At 30.7% G+C, this 18869-nt stretch overlaps 1 protein-coding gene across 3 annotated transcripts; it reads right to left on the reverse strand.

Annotated features, from left to right (window-relative positions):
- Nucleotides 1-160: 160 nt before the first annotated feature.
- Nucleotides 161-4304, reverse strand: LOC131005723 (uncharacterized). Of its 3 annotated transcripts, XM_057932777.1 has the most exons (7): nt 4068-4287; nt 3784-3979; nt 3596-3662; nt 3195-3366; nt 2587-2808; nt 1597-1709; nt 161-773 (listed from the first exon to the last, which is right to left on the reverse strand). In XM_057932777.1, exons 3-7 carry the CDS (start codon nt 3634-3636, stop codon nt 434-436), a joined length of 888 nt encoding a protein of 295 aa, XP_057788760.1. In that variant the 5' UTR covers nt 3637-3662; nt 3784-3979; nt 4068-4287; the 3' UTR covers nt 161-433. The 3 variants fall into 3 exon arrangements, with proteins under 3 accessions (XP_057788760.1, XP_057788758.1, XP_057788759.1); XM_057932775.1 differs by lacking the exon at nt 3784-3979 and having other exon boundaries at nt 4232-4304; XM_057932776.1 differs by lacking the exon at nt 3784-3979 and having other exon boundaries at nt 4038-4259.
- Between the last annotated feature and the right edge of the window lie 14565 nt (nt 4305-18869).

Genomic DNA, 18869 nt, shown 5'->3' on the forward strand with positions numbered 1-18869 from the left:
TGATTAACTTCTTCTTATAGTTATTAGATTGGGGATTTGGAATCATCACACAAGAAAAATGAAAATCATTATTAATCATCTTCTAAAAAATGGAAAAGAAAAAGATCGACAGGTTGGTTTGCAAGTTGTGAGTGTCTCCATCCCAAACCAAGAATGTCAATGATCTGGCAACATCTTATTTTACTCTTCAATTTTTAAATCAAATGTAAAACATAAATACATAATACAATGTAGTTCTTGTCTAAACGTACACTTACATCCGTTGCTTTCTTATAAGTTTCTTTCTGTATTATTGCAAAACAAATTTTCAGCTCGTACACATTTTTAAGCAGAAGAGATAACCACATGGGACAACAACACCTATTATTGAATCTACATTTTTGATCACTAACAAGGCAGAGCTGAGATCCCTAGAGTTGCAGAGAAGAACTCTTCACATTTTACTGTAATTGTACACACCGACGCCCTTCTTCCTACCAAGGCGACCGGCGTCGACGTACTGCGTGAGCAAAGGGCAGGGCAGATACTTACTCTCCCCTAAGCCCGCATGGAGGACTTTCATTATTGACAAGCAAACATCGAGTCCGATGTGATCAGCGAGTTCCAACGGACCCATCGGATGGTTTGTTCCCAGCTTCATTCCTGCATCGATGTCCTCCTTCGTTGCCACACCCGTGTACAGTGCATAAAATGCTTCATTTATCATCGGCATTAGAATACGATTTACAATGAAGCCGGAGAAATCCTGGGAACAAACAATCTTCTTGCCAAACCTGCAATCCAACCCACTATTCAATGTAAAAACATAAACATTTGACGCTCAGCCATGAAATATATACATTAATCAAATATCAGGAAATAAAAAATCTTTTCTATCCAAGTTTTAGAAAATAATTTTAATACCCAACTTTTAAATGTTGAACAATTATAACATTACCTGTACAGTTACACAAATCATAAATCATAATAGTACCAAAAAAAAATGAACCACCTACCACCAACGCCTACAAGGGTATAGTTCAATAAAAGTAAGAAGATAGGTAGAAAGGATAAATTTCAAAAGGTTGGGTAAATAAGCATACTTCTTAAAAGTTGGTAAATAACACCAAGACTTGATACATAAAAAATTCTGTAATTGCCTCAATGTATGTGGAACATTACATAAAACTAATAAATTATAATTTTTAGTTAATTGTTCTGTTTGATATAAGTTCATCAGGTTTATTTAATACTCCCTCCTATTCAAATTATAGGTCGTTTTAGTGTTTTTCATTAGTTTTAAATTATTTATGGTGCATTTATTGAATATTAGAGGATACAAGCTGATTCATTTTGAATTATATTCACCGTTTTCTTTGTGAAGTGGTAGTATTTGACATTAATTAATTAATTATCATTAATTAGGGTTAAATTAGGTAATTTTTTTATTTATTAATATGTGTGTCATAGCTTAGGAAGACTTATATTTTGAATAGGAGGGAGTAATAAACTGCTAAATATAAGGTGCTCCTTATATTTTTCCTGCTTAGAAAAACCAAAGTTATTTCACATGCACATGTAGAAAAACCAAAGTTAATTTTTTTTTTCCTAACTCACCTCTCTGCCAACAATTTTGTGGCATTGAATGTATCATCTGATGTACTATGTCCTCGAATTATCTCAACTAGTTTCATAACGGGTGGAGGATTCATAAAATGCATGCCTATAACCTGCAAACAATACAAGTACTTAATTAGAGCACAATACACTGTTTGATAAGCGGATAACAAACTGATGCAAATACGAAAATTATCATACATAAACCAATGGAATCAGTACAAAGTCGAAATTGGAAAAAGATAGTAATTGTTAATCTAAAAATAGTCAAACATTGGGATCATAGAACAATTAGTAAGCACCAATTGGAAACTAATCAGCAGGTTGCAGGTACACGAACACACTTTTTACTGGATTCAAACAATCGCATGTATTCTGCCTAAAAATGACATGGACCAGAAACCATGAGCTGTAACTATATATATATATGGGGAACCAATCTAGACTATAGGTTTTTGTATGATCTGCGGTTGTCATAGAAAAGGCAAGGCCCTCATGCTACTACGGGGGAAGTTTTCTATTTCACCAAATCCATGTATATATTCATATATTATGGTGTAGCAAGGAGATCAGTTAAATGAAGACTAAAAAAGAACCTTTGGAGCATTTTTCATATTTGCTATTTTACATCGACAAAATTTGTTCATAGGTAAATTCTGTTTCAATATAATAATAAAAAATTGCGAGACTCTTCAGGTTGCCTCGGAGTCATCAATATTCTCTAGATATCAGTACATTACCAAATGGTGTTGCAAAAGTTGTCCTACTGGCTACTGCCTAGCTATTTTTGCAACATTTATTGGTAAAGATGCACCATTAAATGTGCAATTTCTAGTACGCCACTTCCCACACCCTAGTAAAGTTATTGCATTAGAATGCTTAAACTGCCCACACTCTAGTAAAGTTATTGCATGAGAATGCTTAAAAAGAATAACGATGCTAATTCATGAATCAAACCAAGGTGGTCATATAAAGTATTGGATGTGAAACCTGGCTTGGCCGGCTGGTCACAGAAGCTAATCTAGTAATTGAGATTGAGCTGGTGTTTGATGCCAAGATACACGAACTTTTAACAATGTTGTCTAATTGAATAAACAACTTCTTCTTCACATCCTCCGACTCCACAATGGCCTCAATTACCATATCCGCAGAGTGAAAATCCTCAATATTTGAAGTAAACCTCAAGTTCCTTATAGCTTCAGCGCCTTTTTCCTATAGGAAATCAACTTAGAAGATCAACTCACAGTTACAAGTAGAAAACTACAATTTAGTAAACTCGTCCAAAAATAGATAGACGAATGAATAGAATCGAAGGCATTAACATACGAAAATGAAAGGCTCTATTGAAATTGTTCTTTCGAATAATTTCCCAAAGCTAAAACAAATGTTCCTCCCTAACCAAGTTCCCTCCGAAGATCAAGAATTAAAATGATAACTGAAGGCAATCAAGAAAATTTCTCAAGTGGCATTTACAACACATGAATTGTGATATGAATTTAGTGCAAACAGTCAAGATCAAGAACCTGCAACGCATAGTAATCACCAATCAGAAAATGAAACATTAGTTACATCAGATCAAATAAACATGATAAGAAAACCTTAGTGAGATGGCCTTTGAGGACCATGTTTTCGATTCTCGAGGAGATAGATTCACGTGCTTTTGAGAGAGCCACAGAGTCGGAGTCATGAAGCCACACCTCACAGCCATTCACTGCTGCGAGCTGTGCGATTCCCGAACCCATTTGGCCACTTCCCACAACACCAACACACCTGTAACAGACACAACACAAAATAACATAAGAGTGTAACCTAAAAACTTACTTTACTTAAAAAAGAGATGATATAATAACGAACAATAACAATCAAACACAGAATGACCAAATTGTTTTTGCAAAATAACATAACTCATTTTGTGATGACATTAACTCTCTAAACTGAGGGAGGAATTCAGCACCACATCACTGAATAAATATCAAATCACTTAAAACATGATACAAACATTTTAACATCTTCGAGCGGGAGACCGTGGCGACTCGACATAGATCCTTGCAGACTTATTCCTCAATCTGAAATTTGACAATGAGTATATGAGTATAAAACTTAGTGGTGAAACAATATAAGCAGCAGCAGCTATAACCAATTGCCATAAATCAGATCGTAACATAAAAGAAAACTCAAGCAATTCACATCATAATTCCCCCGCCGCCACCTTCCCCCTTCAATTCCTCTGTCGCCGGCCGTGGGTTGGCCGACTCGGCCTCTGTCAATTGCGAGATGCCGAAATTGACGCTGAAACTTTTGAGTAAAAACTCAAGCAAAGAATCACGCGAACAGAATCCTCTGCTGCGAGACTTCTCCGTACAATTACTTCGTCGCCCGATATCTAAACGACAAATTGAAGTTATCGTTTGAAAGTCCATGCTGGAGAGCTTGTTATTCACCGGAATTTGACTTGAAGTTAGGGCACGCACGCAAATATATAAAATGATCTATTCTCCTCCTTCCTTCAGCCGCCGCCTGCCACCACCGGCAACCACATCCTCCACGCACACACTCCACTGCTCCAGTTACAGCAACAACACATTCCAACGAGAAAAAGAGAAAATAGAAGAAGAGATGAAAGAAACACAGTTACCTCAACTCCGAGTAGAATTTGTTTGGGCAGCTCAAACAATCATAGAATGGCGCACCAATCAGTAGAATATGTACTCCCTCCGTCCACCAATCAACTACCCATTTGATGGTCGGCACGAAAACTAAGAAAGCTAAAAAAGGTGGTGTAAAAGTGGTGTAAAAGACTAAAAGGGTAGTGTTAATATATTTTGATTACTTTTACTAATCTTTCATTAGCTATTTGACATTATTTTAATGCCTTGACTTATTAAAGTGTTTTTTTTTATAAGCTATTTCTTTCTTTCTTTTTTTACTCTTTAATTAAATAAACTAAAAATTGGAAAATAAATAAACTGAAAATTCAAAAAAAATAAATAAATAAACTGAAAATTCCGAAAATAATTTTTTTAGAAAATAAATAAACTTAAAGTTGGAAAATAATTAAATAAACTGAAAATTCAGAAAATAAATAAACTGGAAATAAATAAATAAATAAATAAACTGAAAATTCAAAAATAAATAAACTGGAAATAAATAAATAAATAAACTGAAAATTCAGAAAATAAATAAACTGGAAATAAATAAATAAATAAATAAACTGAAAATTCGAAAATAAATAAACTGGAATTAAATAAATAAACTGAAAATTCGAAAATAAATAAATAATTTAAAATCTGGAAAAATATTATTTTTAGAAAATAAATAAACTAAAGTAGGAATAAATAAATAAATAAACTGAAAATTCAGAAAATAAATACAATGGAAACAAATAAATAAACTGAAAATTCGAAAATAAATAAATAAATAAACTGAAAATTCAGAAAATAAATAAAATGGAATTAAAAAATAAATAAACTCAAAATCCGAAAATAAATAAATAAATAAACTGAAAATTCAGAAAATAAATAAACTGGAATTACATAAATAAATAAATAAATAAACTGAAAATTCAAAAATAAATAAATAAATTAAAATCTGGAAAATTATTTTTTTAGAAAATAAATAAACTTAAAGTTCGAAAATAAATAAATAAACTGAAAATTCAGAAAATAAATACAGTGGAAATAAATAAATAAACTGAAAATTCGAAAATAAATAAATAAATAAACTGAAAATTCAGAAAATAAATAAAATGGAATTAAATAAATAAATAAACTCAAAATCCGAAAATAAATAATTAAATAAACTGAAAATTCAGAAAATAAATAAACTGGAATTAAATAAATAAACTGAAAATTCGAAAATAAATAAATAAATTAAAATCTGGAAAATTATTTTTTTAGAAAATAAACAAACTGGAATTAAATAAATAAATAAACTGAAAATTCGAAAATAAATAAATTAAAATCTGGAAAATTATTTTTTTTAGAAACTTAATAAACTTAAAGTTTGAAAATAAATAAATAAACTGAAAATTCAGAAAATAAATAAATTGGAAAATAAATAAACTGAAAATTCGGAAAATAAATAAACTGGAAATAAATAAATGAATAAATAAACTGGAATTAAAATTTTCAGAAAATAAATAAATAAATAAACTGAAAATTGAAAAATAAATAAATTGGAAAATAAATAAATAAATAAACTGAAAAATTAGAAAATAAATAAACTGAAAATTCGAAAATAAATAAACTGAAAATTCAGAAAATAAATAAACTGGAAATAAATAAATGAATAAATAAAATGGAATTAAAATTTTCAGAAAATAAATAAATAAATAAATAAACTGAAAATTGAAAAATAAATAAACTGGAAATAAATAAATAAGTGATAATGATAAAGGAAACTGGAAATAAATAAATAAATAAACTGAAAATTCAGAAAATAAATATACTGAAAATTCCGAAAATAAATAAATTGGAAATAAAAATTTTAGAAAATAAATAAACTGGAAATTTAAAATATCCTACTCCATTTAATTAATATCAAAATTAGTTTAAGTAGACAAGTAATGGTAGAGTGTGGTGGGTCCAATTGGTAAAGTGTAGTAATTTATAAAGTAAGGGAGGGTATATATGTCCAAAAAGCAGAGTAGGTAGTTAATTGGTGGACAAAATTTTAGAGGCAAATGGGTAGTTGATTGGTGGACGGAGGGAGTATATTTTAGAGTGTTTTAAATAAGGGTGTGTTTGATAGGTGTGATGAGATAAAGGATGATAAATAAAATCTAGATAAATAATATAGATTGAGTGAGATTGTTAATATTTTATAGGTGTTTGATAAATAAGATATAAATGCTAAGATAACTAATATTATTGTTTGATACTCACTCCGTCCCAATATTCAAGTCTCCTATTCCTTTTTGGGTCGTCCCAATATTCAAGTCTCTTTTCCCTTTTTGGCAAAAATTAGGCTAGAATTAGTTGAATTAACAATGCTCTCTATTTCTTCTCTCTCTATTCTCTCTCTCTTTGTCACTCTCTCTCTCTCTCTCTCTCTCTCTCTCTCTCTCTCTCTCCCCTCTCTTCACTCTCAAATCGCCGCCTCTCTCTCTGTAGCATAATCGCCGCCTTTCCCTCTCGTTTAATTCTCCGTCCGGCGCCGTCGTTCGCGCGGCACGACTCAGGCGGTCAGGCCACCCACCCCTTCGCAGTTCACACCCCACCGTTCAGGCGTCCACTCGCGGCTCTTCTCCGCCGCGACTCATCCACTTCCAGTCGCCGGAGGGCTTCTGCGACCACGACTCACACCAGCCGGCGTAGCCAGTCGTCGGTTCTCCTTCAATTTCCTCTACCTTCTCCTCGTCGGAATATTTCGAATCGGAAAGCTCGAGCCCTTCTCGACTCTGTATCTTTGATTGTGTATCTTTGATTTTCGGGATGAAGGATGCCTTTATGTATGTGTGTGTTCTGCCAGAGATCTGTGTGTGTGTGTTTTGCAAGAGAGAACGGCGAGAAGAGAGAGAAGAGATTTGGGCTCGATTTTGAGAAATTGAGTGTGAGGAAGAGAAATGGAGAGAATGACAGTGAAGAGGAAGGGGGAAGTGACGCCAACCGAAGAAGGAATAAGGGCGGCGACTCGCCGGCCCCTCAGCAGCGGCGGCGGCGGATCCTAGATGGAGGAGGAAGTTTTGGGGCTGAACTTGCATGTTTCGATTGAGTGTATGTGTGGGTGTTCAGTGAGCCAGAGAAAGGGGGACGGAGTCACGGCCAACAGCCTCGCCGGCGGCTGAAACAGCCGGCGAACGACGGCGCAGAACTCACGTGCAGAGAGAGAGGCGCAGAGACTTGATTAGTTGCTTTAATTAAGAAATAAAATAACATTAATTGAAGCACTAATTATGTGGTCCCTACTAATTTAACATCAACTTTACCTCTCCTAAATACCCGTGTCCAAAACAAAGGAGACTTCATTATTGGGACGGAGGGAATACAATAGATACAACTATAGATTAAAAAGTAAATTACAATTTTACCCTTATATAACTAAACAAAAAAAATAAAATAAATAATTATCCCTTTCCAATTCTCAACCCCAACACCAGCCGCCCCCACCTGCTGCCCCACCGTCTAGTGCTCCTCTTCTTCACCAAACATCCTTCTTCACCATTGATACATCTCACAGCCCACGCCAGCTAGGGGTGAGCAAAAAATTCGAAACCGAATAACCGAACCGATCCAAACCGAAATTTTAAAATATGGTTCGGTTTTTTCGGTTTTTCGGTTCGGTTCGGTTTTTTTTTCATAAAATTTTGGTTTTTAGGTTCGGTTCGGTTTTTTTTTCATAAAATTTCGGTTTTTAGGTTCGGTTCGGTTCGGATTTTTTAAAACCGAACAAAACCGAAAAACCGAATTATATTTATAATACATATATATATATATATATATATATAATATTTTAATTGCAATTTTATAATATCTAACTTCTAATATTTTTTTTAATTTTATAATTTTTTTTGGAATTTTTGGTTCTTTTTTTCAAAAATTTCGGTTTTTTCGGTTTTTTTTTTCGAAAATTTCGGTTTTCTTCGGATTAATTCGGTTTTTCGGTTCGGTTCGGATTTAATTATAAAAAATTCGGTTAATTCGGTTCGGTTTGTTCAGTTAATTCGGTTCGGTTCGGTTTTTTTTTAGAACCGAACTAAAATATGGTTTGGTTTGGTTTTAGCAAAAACCGAACCATATAACCGAATGCTCACCCCTAACGCCAGCACCAAAAAAAAAAAAAATCACAGCCTCCCCCTTTCTTCCTCCCCCACGCCTCCCCCATCTTTGTCTACCAAAAAAATTTTCACAGCCTCCCCCCTTTATTCCTCCCCCACGCCTCCCCCATCTTTGTCTGAAAAAAAAAATTCACAGCCTTCCCCCCTCCCCTTTCGACCCCCCTTCTATTCCACCCCTTTCTTCCTCAAAATTTATGGTGAGAAATTTTTTCCAAACAAAATTCAAGCGAGGGCAGGGGGCGAGGCGAGGGAAATCTGGGTTTAGGGCGAGGCGAGGGAAACCACTGTCCCTTTCTTCTTCACAAGAAATCTATATTTTTCACGACGATTTCTGGGTTCATATTGTGAAGAACACGACGATTTCTGGGTTCGTATTCCAATTCTTGAATTTTTCTGCGATTGAAGAACACGACGATTTTTGCAAAGAACATCTTGATTTTTCACGAGAGAATTCTTGATTTTTCATTTTTGAAGTTGGGTTGATGATGGGGATAAATCTATCAACAAAAAATTAATATGGGTTACTGTACAAAATGGGATAACTTAACTTGGGGGTGGGGTGAGATGGCTGATCTAGGAGGAACAATACATTAGTAGCGGGCCGCCCCTTTTCTACGGGCCAATGCTACTAATTAACTCACCTATCAAACACTCCAAATTCTATAGAAATACTAATTAACTCATCTAATACACTCTATCAAACTGGCCCTAAGTGGAAAAAGAGAATCGTCAAAAATTAATGTGTTAACCGCATCTCTAATGGTCCACTCTACATTAGAGTAAACTTCAATCTATTGTAGGGTAAAATGTAGAGTAATTTAGTTTTGTTCTCTACAATCAACTCTATATTTCACTTTACAATGAAATATTTTATTTTGATGCTTTCAATTTTTATTAAAATAATATTTTAATATAATTATTATATATATATATATATATTTGATTATATTTATATTTATTCTGATTTATTTAATTATAACATAATATAATATAAATATTTTTTTACTAAGAACTATATTTAAATTGTTGCACATTAATTTATTCCAACAACATAAAAATAACTTACATAATACTTGTTGCACATTAATTTTATTATTATCGCAATTTTATATTATTATATTTTTATGATGTTGCAATTTAAAAATTCTATATAATATCTTTTATAATTTAAACACAAAAAATGAAACAAATTAATAATATAAAATATAGAAAAAAAAAATCTTTTGCTCATAAACAAGATAAATAAGGATTATTTCATATAAATAACAAAAAGAAATAAAAATAAAACAACAAAAAGAAAGATAAAAGAAAAGCAAAAAAAAAAAAGTGAACTCCCGTGATGAACAGTACCCCGCTACATCTGCCAGGGCCCAGGGTACTGTTCACTAACTCTACAATTTGGCGTGAAATGGCATGCTGCTGGAGGGAGTATATCACAGCAAAGTAGCGGTTTACTCTATTTAAGAGTGCCGCTACAGTTGCTCTAAATGGTAGGTATTTTGTAAATATTGAGGGTGAATGATTTTAAAATATAAAGGTATTTTTGAAAAGAAAATCATACATTCTTTGTGGATAGAGGGAGTATAATAAATCATAATTAATCTATTTATTAAAAGATAAATTTTTAAATAATTATATATTCTAATTTTAAAATAATTAACTTAAAAAGTCATTTTTCATTCAAATATACAAATTAAATATAAAAAAATAATTATAAATTGTTAATTGAATTAATGAACTCTGATTAATAATTATAAAATTAAACTAAATCATAATAAATTGAAGTTTAAGAGAAAAATAGAAAAATAATTAAATAAATTGATAATGGGACATGGAATGACATATCAAAGATTCAAAATTGGGTTCTCAAAAAAAAGATTCAAAATTGGAATGGATGATCCAAGTAAAAAATATTGACCGGCAATTATTATTTTTGAGAAATTATTACTATTTATTACTCCTAGTTAGTTAGAAGTCAGTAATAATTAAGACGGTTAGGTTCATTTTTCACCACAGAAATAATATAATGCAGATCGGTTATGGAAATCTGTCTAATGAAGTTATACATTTTTTCTGTTTTTACATTGTAATTAAACGGTTAAAACCATAAAAAAAAACTTGTTGGAGCACATGATAAGAATTAAGATGTCAACTTCTAATAGCCCTTTTTAGTTAAGAAAAAACAACTAATGGTATGTTTTGTCCCCTACATCAAGCGGTGCGACCTCCTGTCTGTGAACAGTGAGGTCTCGGATTCAAACACCACTGCACCCCTTCCCCAGCTCCCTCGGACTAAAAAAAAAAAAACTAAAGAAAAAGTTTTACTAGCTTTTAAAATTCATCAATTCAAATAATGCTTTTCTTTAGATGAAAAAATTGTGGAAACACTAAATTCGGATGAAGAATAAATCAAGCCTAGAGAGTTGACAATTAAATGAAATTATTTAATCAAAGCAAATATAGGGTTGGCAAAATGTGCATGTCTGGTCGTTATCGATCGACACCAACACGAACTCTAGCATAAAAATTAAAATAAATATTTAATAAAAAAATAGTATTAATATTAATTCTAATGGGTTACACAAAATTATCATGTCTTTATCAGATCGACGTGATAAGAATACGAATCCAATAAAACTTGACACTAATCCATTAATTTCGTATAATTTAATAATTTATCATCGTACTTTTATATTGTGTCTAAAATTGTCAACCCCAAAGAAACGAATCAATCAACTTAAAACGCTCAATTAATTATACTATTCATTCATAAAATGACATAGAGCCATATGAAACTTTGGCTTTTATTCCTCATCTGATAAGATAAAGATGAGAGCTACTAACAATCATATCCACAAGAACAATAAGGACGTTTGGGATTATCTGTATTGCAAAAGCTCCATATGTAAATGCTTGGACTCACTTTATTTTTGCATGTTTTTACACATGATTCATTGTTGCAATCACTCTCAAAATCTCTTTTGCATTATGTTCCAGAAACCAAGCCATCTGAAAATGATTTTTTTTTTTTAAGTCATAGGCCATGTCTTCATTTTTGTCTTCAAAAGTTTTGTCTTCATTTTTCAAATTTGAAACCAACGACAAAATATATGAATATGGATTAAATATTTTCACTTTGGGATCAGCTTAATGGTCATAAGTGAAGCACTTTTTTTTTATTGTTGAGAACTTGAGATGATTTTTTGGAGTATAAACGGTAACTAATGATTACGTAGCATTTGTTGGGATAATGGGATTGATGATTGTGTAAATGACATTATTCGGTTATACAAATGACATTGTCTATAATTGACACTATTCGGCTTTACAAACGACACTATAACATTTTAAAATGATACATTCATTGTATATCTTTATTATCAAATGATTGAGAATGATCTATCTGTTTTCACAATAATTAAGAGTTCTCATTTGAACCCTTTCTTTTATATATATATAGGTCATTATCTATAAAATATTTAATTATTTGATATATTAACACCATATTAGAGCATTAGCTTCCATAAAAAATAATAAATGATGGACAAACATAAATTACAAAAAATAAATTAAACCATACATAAAGTTCTAACACTTAATATACATAAATGTCAATCCAACTGAAAAAGATAACAACAAACATATTTATATCGATAGATATAAAAATTCATATACAAACATAACTAAAAATCAAATAAATCTAAATCATATTTGAAGTTCTATTTATAAGGTATATATAAATAATTATTGTGTACAAATTTATATTAAAATCAAGGGTTATAAAAAAAATGTCTTCAACTTTTGTTTTTCAGTAAAAATTTCAACATCCAGTATTTTTTAAAAAAAATGTCTCATTAAGCAAAATCCAACGACAAAATAATGAGTATATATACTAGCTTTGGATGACGAAATCAAGCCGAGATCGACCGAGAGTTGACAGTTCAATGAAAGTAACCGAACTTAAATTTTAAACACTCAATTTAAAATTCATCAATAAAATCACATAGACGCCAAATAAAACTTTGGGTTTTATAATTTATTCATCATCTGATAAGAGAAAAGATATATGAGAGTTTAATTAACAGTCATATGCACAAACACAATGAAGCTCGGCTGGATTATCTCCATTGCAATAGCTCCAAATGTTTGTTGGTTTCTGAACTATTAAATAAACTATTCTTTTGCAAACTGGTTCACAAAATGAACTATTTTTAGGGTCGCATGGGTCACCATATGCTTTGCACGTTGCTCCATAAACCAAACAATCTGCAAAGGAATTTTTTTTTAAAAAAAGTCATTTGCTATGCACTTATATAAAATATATAAAATATTAATATATATGAGAGGTCAATATTATGGGAATAGTATAAATTTTTATACCAGATGCAAGAGCGACTAGGACGAGGATAAATAAAACCGACTTGAAAACTTTCGTCATTTCACAGTTTTTGAGAGCAAATATAAGAGTAATTCATGTTGGGATCTGCTTAAATAATAATTTAGGACATATAGCCATAAGTGAAGCGCTCCTTTTTTTAATTAGTGAGATGATATTTTGGATTATAAATTGTAATTAATGATTACGTTGGTTCGGATAATGGGATTGATGGCTATAATCTACATTATCTTGACCGGATTATAACAAATCTTGAGCTCGCACGATGCATGAGAGATATTATTTAAAGTAATTATAATATTTAAAATCTAATTATTTATTAATGATATATAGGTAGGGATGTCAATCGGGTCAGCCCACTAGATTTCAAGCCAACCCTATCGAGTTTCGGGCTAATCGGGTTGACGATTTTATCGGGTTATAAATTTTCAACCCTAACTTAAATGTTCGGGTTTCGGGCTAGCCCATCAGGCTAATCGGATTAAAGGCGTAAAAATAAAATAATTTTTTTATTTTATTATTCTTAATTATCTAATGTATAATGTATAAAATATACATAGAAATTAAAGATATAAATTACTATATAGCAAGCATAAAATGCAAAAATATAAAATAATGAAGAAAAAAAAATCAAGATAATATAACATATAAAATAAGTTGGTAACAATAAAATGTTCAACTTTGGTAAAGAAAAACAATAAAATATCAAACAATAGTTTGAACTCATAGAATCAAAGCATCTAAAAAATACAGAAAGTGAAATGATGAGACTTTATAATATTTTGTCATTTTTTAATTTTTATATCTAAATATTTTATGTTATGTATATAGGTTTCGAGCTAGCCCATCGGGCTAGTCGGGCCGACCCTATCGGGTGCCGGGCTATTCGGTTATGGGCTAGTCGGGTTGAAAATTTTCAACCCTAACCCTCTCTGATTGACGAGTTAATCGGGTCAGCCCACAAGTTTCGGGCTGAATTGACTTCCCTATATATAGGTATAAAAAAATTTATACTCTCTTCTTCCATAAAAATATGTTATGATTTGTCATTTTCATTCATCCGCGTATCCTATGCTAATTTATATGTACTGAGGAATTATAATATACAATAATGTTTTTTTTTAATTAATATAGTGTTATGAGATTATTATTGATACACAAAATTTATAGTGATTTGATTAATCTCAAATATTTATAATTTTGATGAATGTTAGAATTGGCTAAATTCTTGATAATTTATTTATTGTTTTGACTTTTTTTTGCAGTATATACATTTTTTTTCCTAAAAGAGAGATTAAATCTAGAGTTACCGTAAAAATTGTGGCAGGGAATAAAAACGCTTGAAAATTGGGCCTCTTATTTATATGTACATAAGTTACTTACCGAGCTGATTTACTCAATCCTAATAATTATTAATATAATTTGATTTTATTATCTCAATTGAATTATAAGTTAATCAAAAACAAAGTTATGGTAGTCATTGTGATTTTATTTACCAAAGCAACGGTTGTAGTTTATATAAAGTAATGAATTATAATAATATACAACATATTTTCTTTAATTACTACAATAAATTATAGTGCTATAATATATAATAAAAATGATGAAATTGTAATTAATACACAATTTAATTTATTATACCATGATTAAATCCTAATAAATGCGTTGTAATTTTAATTTTGCTTTTTTATAGTAAATTATTATTATTATTATTATTATTATTATTATTATTATTATTATTATTATTATTATTATTATTATTATTATTATTATTATTATTATTATTAACTTTTATGTTTTAATATAATATTAAGATAATTAGCTGGCTAGATAGGATTCAACTTCGGACAAGAAATCAAGCCGAGTGTTGATCCAATGAAATTATTCACCCAACATAAATTACTAATCCATCAACTTAAATTCGAAAACACTCAATTAAAATTACATTAATAGAATGACATAGAGGCCAAATAAACTTTGGCTTTAATTCATCATCTGATAAAGATAAAAATGAGAGCTAACATAAATATGGGTATTATTCTATAATTAGCACTGAAATTGATATTAACCCATCATTAAAATACATAAACTATTTTTTGTTTTATTATAACCCATCATTAAAATACCTAAACCATTTTAAATTTTATTTTCTATAGTTGGGGCCTCGGAGGAAGAGGGGCGCAGACATATGAACAAACACAATAAGTATCGGCTGGATCATCTCCATTGCAAAAGCTCCAACGGTAAATTCTTGGTTTAACTTTATTTTTGCATATTGGAACACAAAATTCACTATTTGTAGTGTCGCAAGGAACGTTAACATTTAATCTGCACTCTGTAAATTTTTTTCCACAAACAAAGCAATCTGAGAAAAAAAAAAAAAAAAAAGTCATTTGTTGTGCACTTATATAAAATCTATTTACCAATATTATGGAAATATAAATTTGATATATACCAGATGCAAGAGCGACAAGGACGACGATAGATAAAACTGACTTCAAAAAATTTGCCATTTTCACTTTTTGAGACCAACGACAAAATATATGAATATCGAATAATTCATTTTGGGATTTGCTTAAATAAGAATTAAGGACATATCCCATGCTGTGAGTGAACAGGTTTTTTTAATTATTGAGATGATATTTTGGCGTATAAATGGTAATTAATGATTTCCTTAATTTGTTGGGATATTGGGATTGATGGCTGTGCCTGTAATCTATAATCAATAGTATTATTTTGGCGCGATTAAAGTGTAAGATTATTATTTTTTTGGGGCCGGTCTTGCATGTCCGCCCCCACCCGACCCGTGCCCAGACCCGAAATCCTGAATCCTAAATTATTACATTTGTTTATAATAATTATTACTTTTAATAAGCATGAACAAATGTATACTTACATAAATACAAGTATTTACCTTCATTTAATATAAAGTATTATATTTTCTACACCCTAAATTCCATAAACTAAACCCTAAGCCTGAACATTAAACCCTAATAGGAGTTTTTACTTTTAATAAGCAAATGTATATATTGTGTTTATTAAAAGTAACAATTATTATAAGCAAATGTAATAATTAGGAGCATGGGTCAAATCCACGCGGGTCAGGGTTCCGGGCCAGGAGGGCAGGTTTGGAGCCGGGTCGACCCGTCGCACGCCTGTGCGACGGTCGCACCCAATAATTTGCGATTTTTTTTAGGCATAAGATATATAGGAACTTATATTAAGGCAAATCATCAGCAACAACGTCCCTAAACCAGCTAACAAAATTTATAGTCAAACAGACGGACTCCAAACTATCACTCGTGTATTGAGCTATTATTAACTTTGACAGATCGATGATGAAATTTTATTTTCAGAATTAAATTGACAAATTTATATAATACCCTTTTTTTAAGATAAAAACTTAAAAAATGCTCATCATTTACAAAACATATAAATTATACTCATTTAGGACATTTTTGCCCTTATATATTATTTATTTTATTTTTATTTAAAAAATAATAATAATAATAATACATAAAGATAAAAATGTCCTAAAGAAAATGGAGGTTTGTTGCGGCAGCATCTGACATTAGGGGGGGGGGTGTTTTTAGTAGTTTCTTTAATTATAATTTAATTAAGGATGTGAAGGCACTTGTTTTAAGAAAATATTGGGAGATGTATGTAAATGGGAGAAAATGGTCCATCGAGTTGATTTGTTAGATAATACTCTTTCTGTCCATGAAAATAGGTAATAAGAGAGGACGACACGAATTTTAAGAAAAATTCATTTATTTAATGAGTGGTGAAAATACCACACAAATTAAAAAAAAAAAAAAGTAAAGAGAATTAGTGTGAGAAAGAGCCCCACAAATTAAAAAAATGGTAGGTCCATCAATGACGAAAAAGGATTAGAATGGACGAAAATGGTATATGTCCTAAAATAGAAATATTACATTTATTGTGAACGAACAAAAATAACAAAAGGACCATACTCACTCACTCACACATCCAATCTCACCCTTTTAATGGGATAAGAATAAAGTAAAACTGACTTAAACAATAGACATAATAAAAAATCTTGAAATATTTCAAAGTTCCAATCTATTTAAATAAATAATTTATTTAAGGATTAATTTTATTATTTATCTATTAAAATTAATCTTTCAAACTAAACTCCTCTACCAGGTCAAATACCCCGATTTTAGGTTGATAATAGTTAATACCGTATTCCAGTCCAATAAGTTGAATTTAGTCCAATTTTAGTCCGAAAATAATTTCCGATGCCAAAAAGAATAATTAGCAATCAAAGATGACACGCGATTAATAGTATGATTTATTCAAGAATATAATAACTAATTAATACTTTCAAAACCCATACTTGAACCTCAAAATAAAAAATAAAAAATAGTAGCATGATTTATTCAAGAATTAATATAATAACTAACAATAATAAGTACATTTGCAAACAGTTTTATCTTGGAGATCAAGCAAACACGTGCTGGAAATATAATTCTTGGGGAATTTAATCACAGTTTTGCACGTGTTTGCGCATGAATTTGTCACTTTCGGAATGCACGGCCCTTGCACTTTGGTTTGGCACACCTTATTACACAGCAAACACTCACTCTCCGCGCCACTAACCACTCCATCTGCAATAACAAAATCAATTAAATATTCATTACAACTAAACAAGATTAATTAACAACTAATTAAATAAACATTGTAGATACCTTCTAATAACACAGAGAAAAGAGCCACAACTAATAAAAAAGAGATGATAAGCTTTGCCATTTTGAATTCTTAACTTTCTTCACCCTTGAGAAATGATGTGTGAGTGAGTGTGTACAAGTGTGAGGGAACAAGCCCTTTTACCCCCCATTTATATTGATTCAAAGGATTGTTATAATAGGTAAAAAATAATATACTACAATTTGTACAATTAGCTTGAATGTGAAAATTTAATTTATGAATAAGATAATTAATTATCATAATGATAAATTACTATATATCAAATCTATACGGATACACGTATAAAAATAATTTATTATCCAATCAAGAGAAGTTGATTTCCGAGTCACACTTGTATATTTGGTGATTTTTTATAATAGGTGTTTTATTTACTTTTGTATCGTACGTTCAATTTTTATTTTATTTCTTTTTTCTTCAATGTCAATTTTGTAAATAGTACTATTATTTAGGTTTTATTCCATCCAATTAAGATATAATTATTTTTTATCATTTAATTTCACTTTTATTAGTTGATAATTTATCATTAGAGATAACAAATCTAATTAAATTATGTATATATATATTTTTTTAACTTCGATTTTATTTATTTTTTCAAATTTTAGTGCAATTCGTTACCAATCGAGCCGAATAGCTTTGGGCCACGATACGGGCCCAATATATAAATAGATCAAGTTTTTGAGTTGGATGACTTTGTTCATATTCGTATTTTTTTTCTTAATATTAATAAATATGGAAAACTATTTATGGATTCCTAACCCGGTGCAATAATGGATCCCTAGTCAACGTGAATCTTGGCGCGACCTATTGGGGAGATTGAAGAGGGTAATTTCGTCTCACAAAAGAATAATATTAAAAGACGTTTGATTTGAGTGATAAGACATGATTAATAAAATAATTTAATTTAATTAAATATTTAGTTTACATGATTAGATCTGTAATGGATAATAATAATTCAGCCTACACCCTAATAATCCAATTGAATAATTATTAACCCAATGTTGTACTTCCTTCGTCGCATTAGAGCATCCACAACGCGGAGGGCGAAGGGAGTGTCGATCCAGGGTGAAGAAGACGCCGCCGCACTGGAGACCCGTCTTGGTTCGAAGGGGTGGCGAGGCGAAGACCCGGGGCGAGAGGAAGAAGTGTATGGCGCGTCCGGCGGACGCGCCTATTAAAAAAAAATTAATTCGATAGTTTTTGAAATTTTTGACCGTTTCTAATATTTTTTTTTAAATGACCGTTGGAAGCAAACGGCCGAATTCCTCTTTTTTTTTCTTTTTTTTTCCCTTTTATCTATATATATCACAACTCTTCTTCATTCATTTCACATCTCCACATCAAAAAATCATCTCCACATCAAAAAATCAAAAA

The sequence above is a fragment of the Salvia miltiorrhiza genome, chromosome 1 (genome assembly GCF_028751815.1).
Source record: "Salvia miltiorrhiza cultivar Shanhuang (shh) chromosome 1, IMPLAD_Smil_shh, whole genome shotgun sequence".
In the NCBI taxonomy this organism is placed as follows: Eukaryota; Viridiplantae; Streptophyta; class Magnoliopsida; order Lamiales; family Lamiaceae; genus Salvia; species Salvia miltiorrhiza.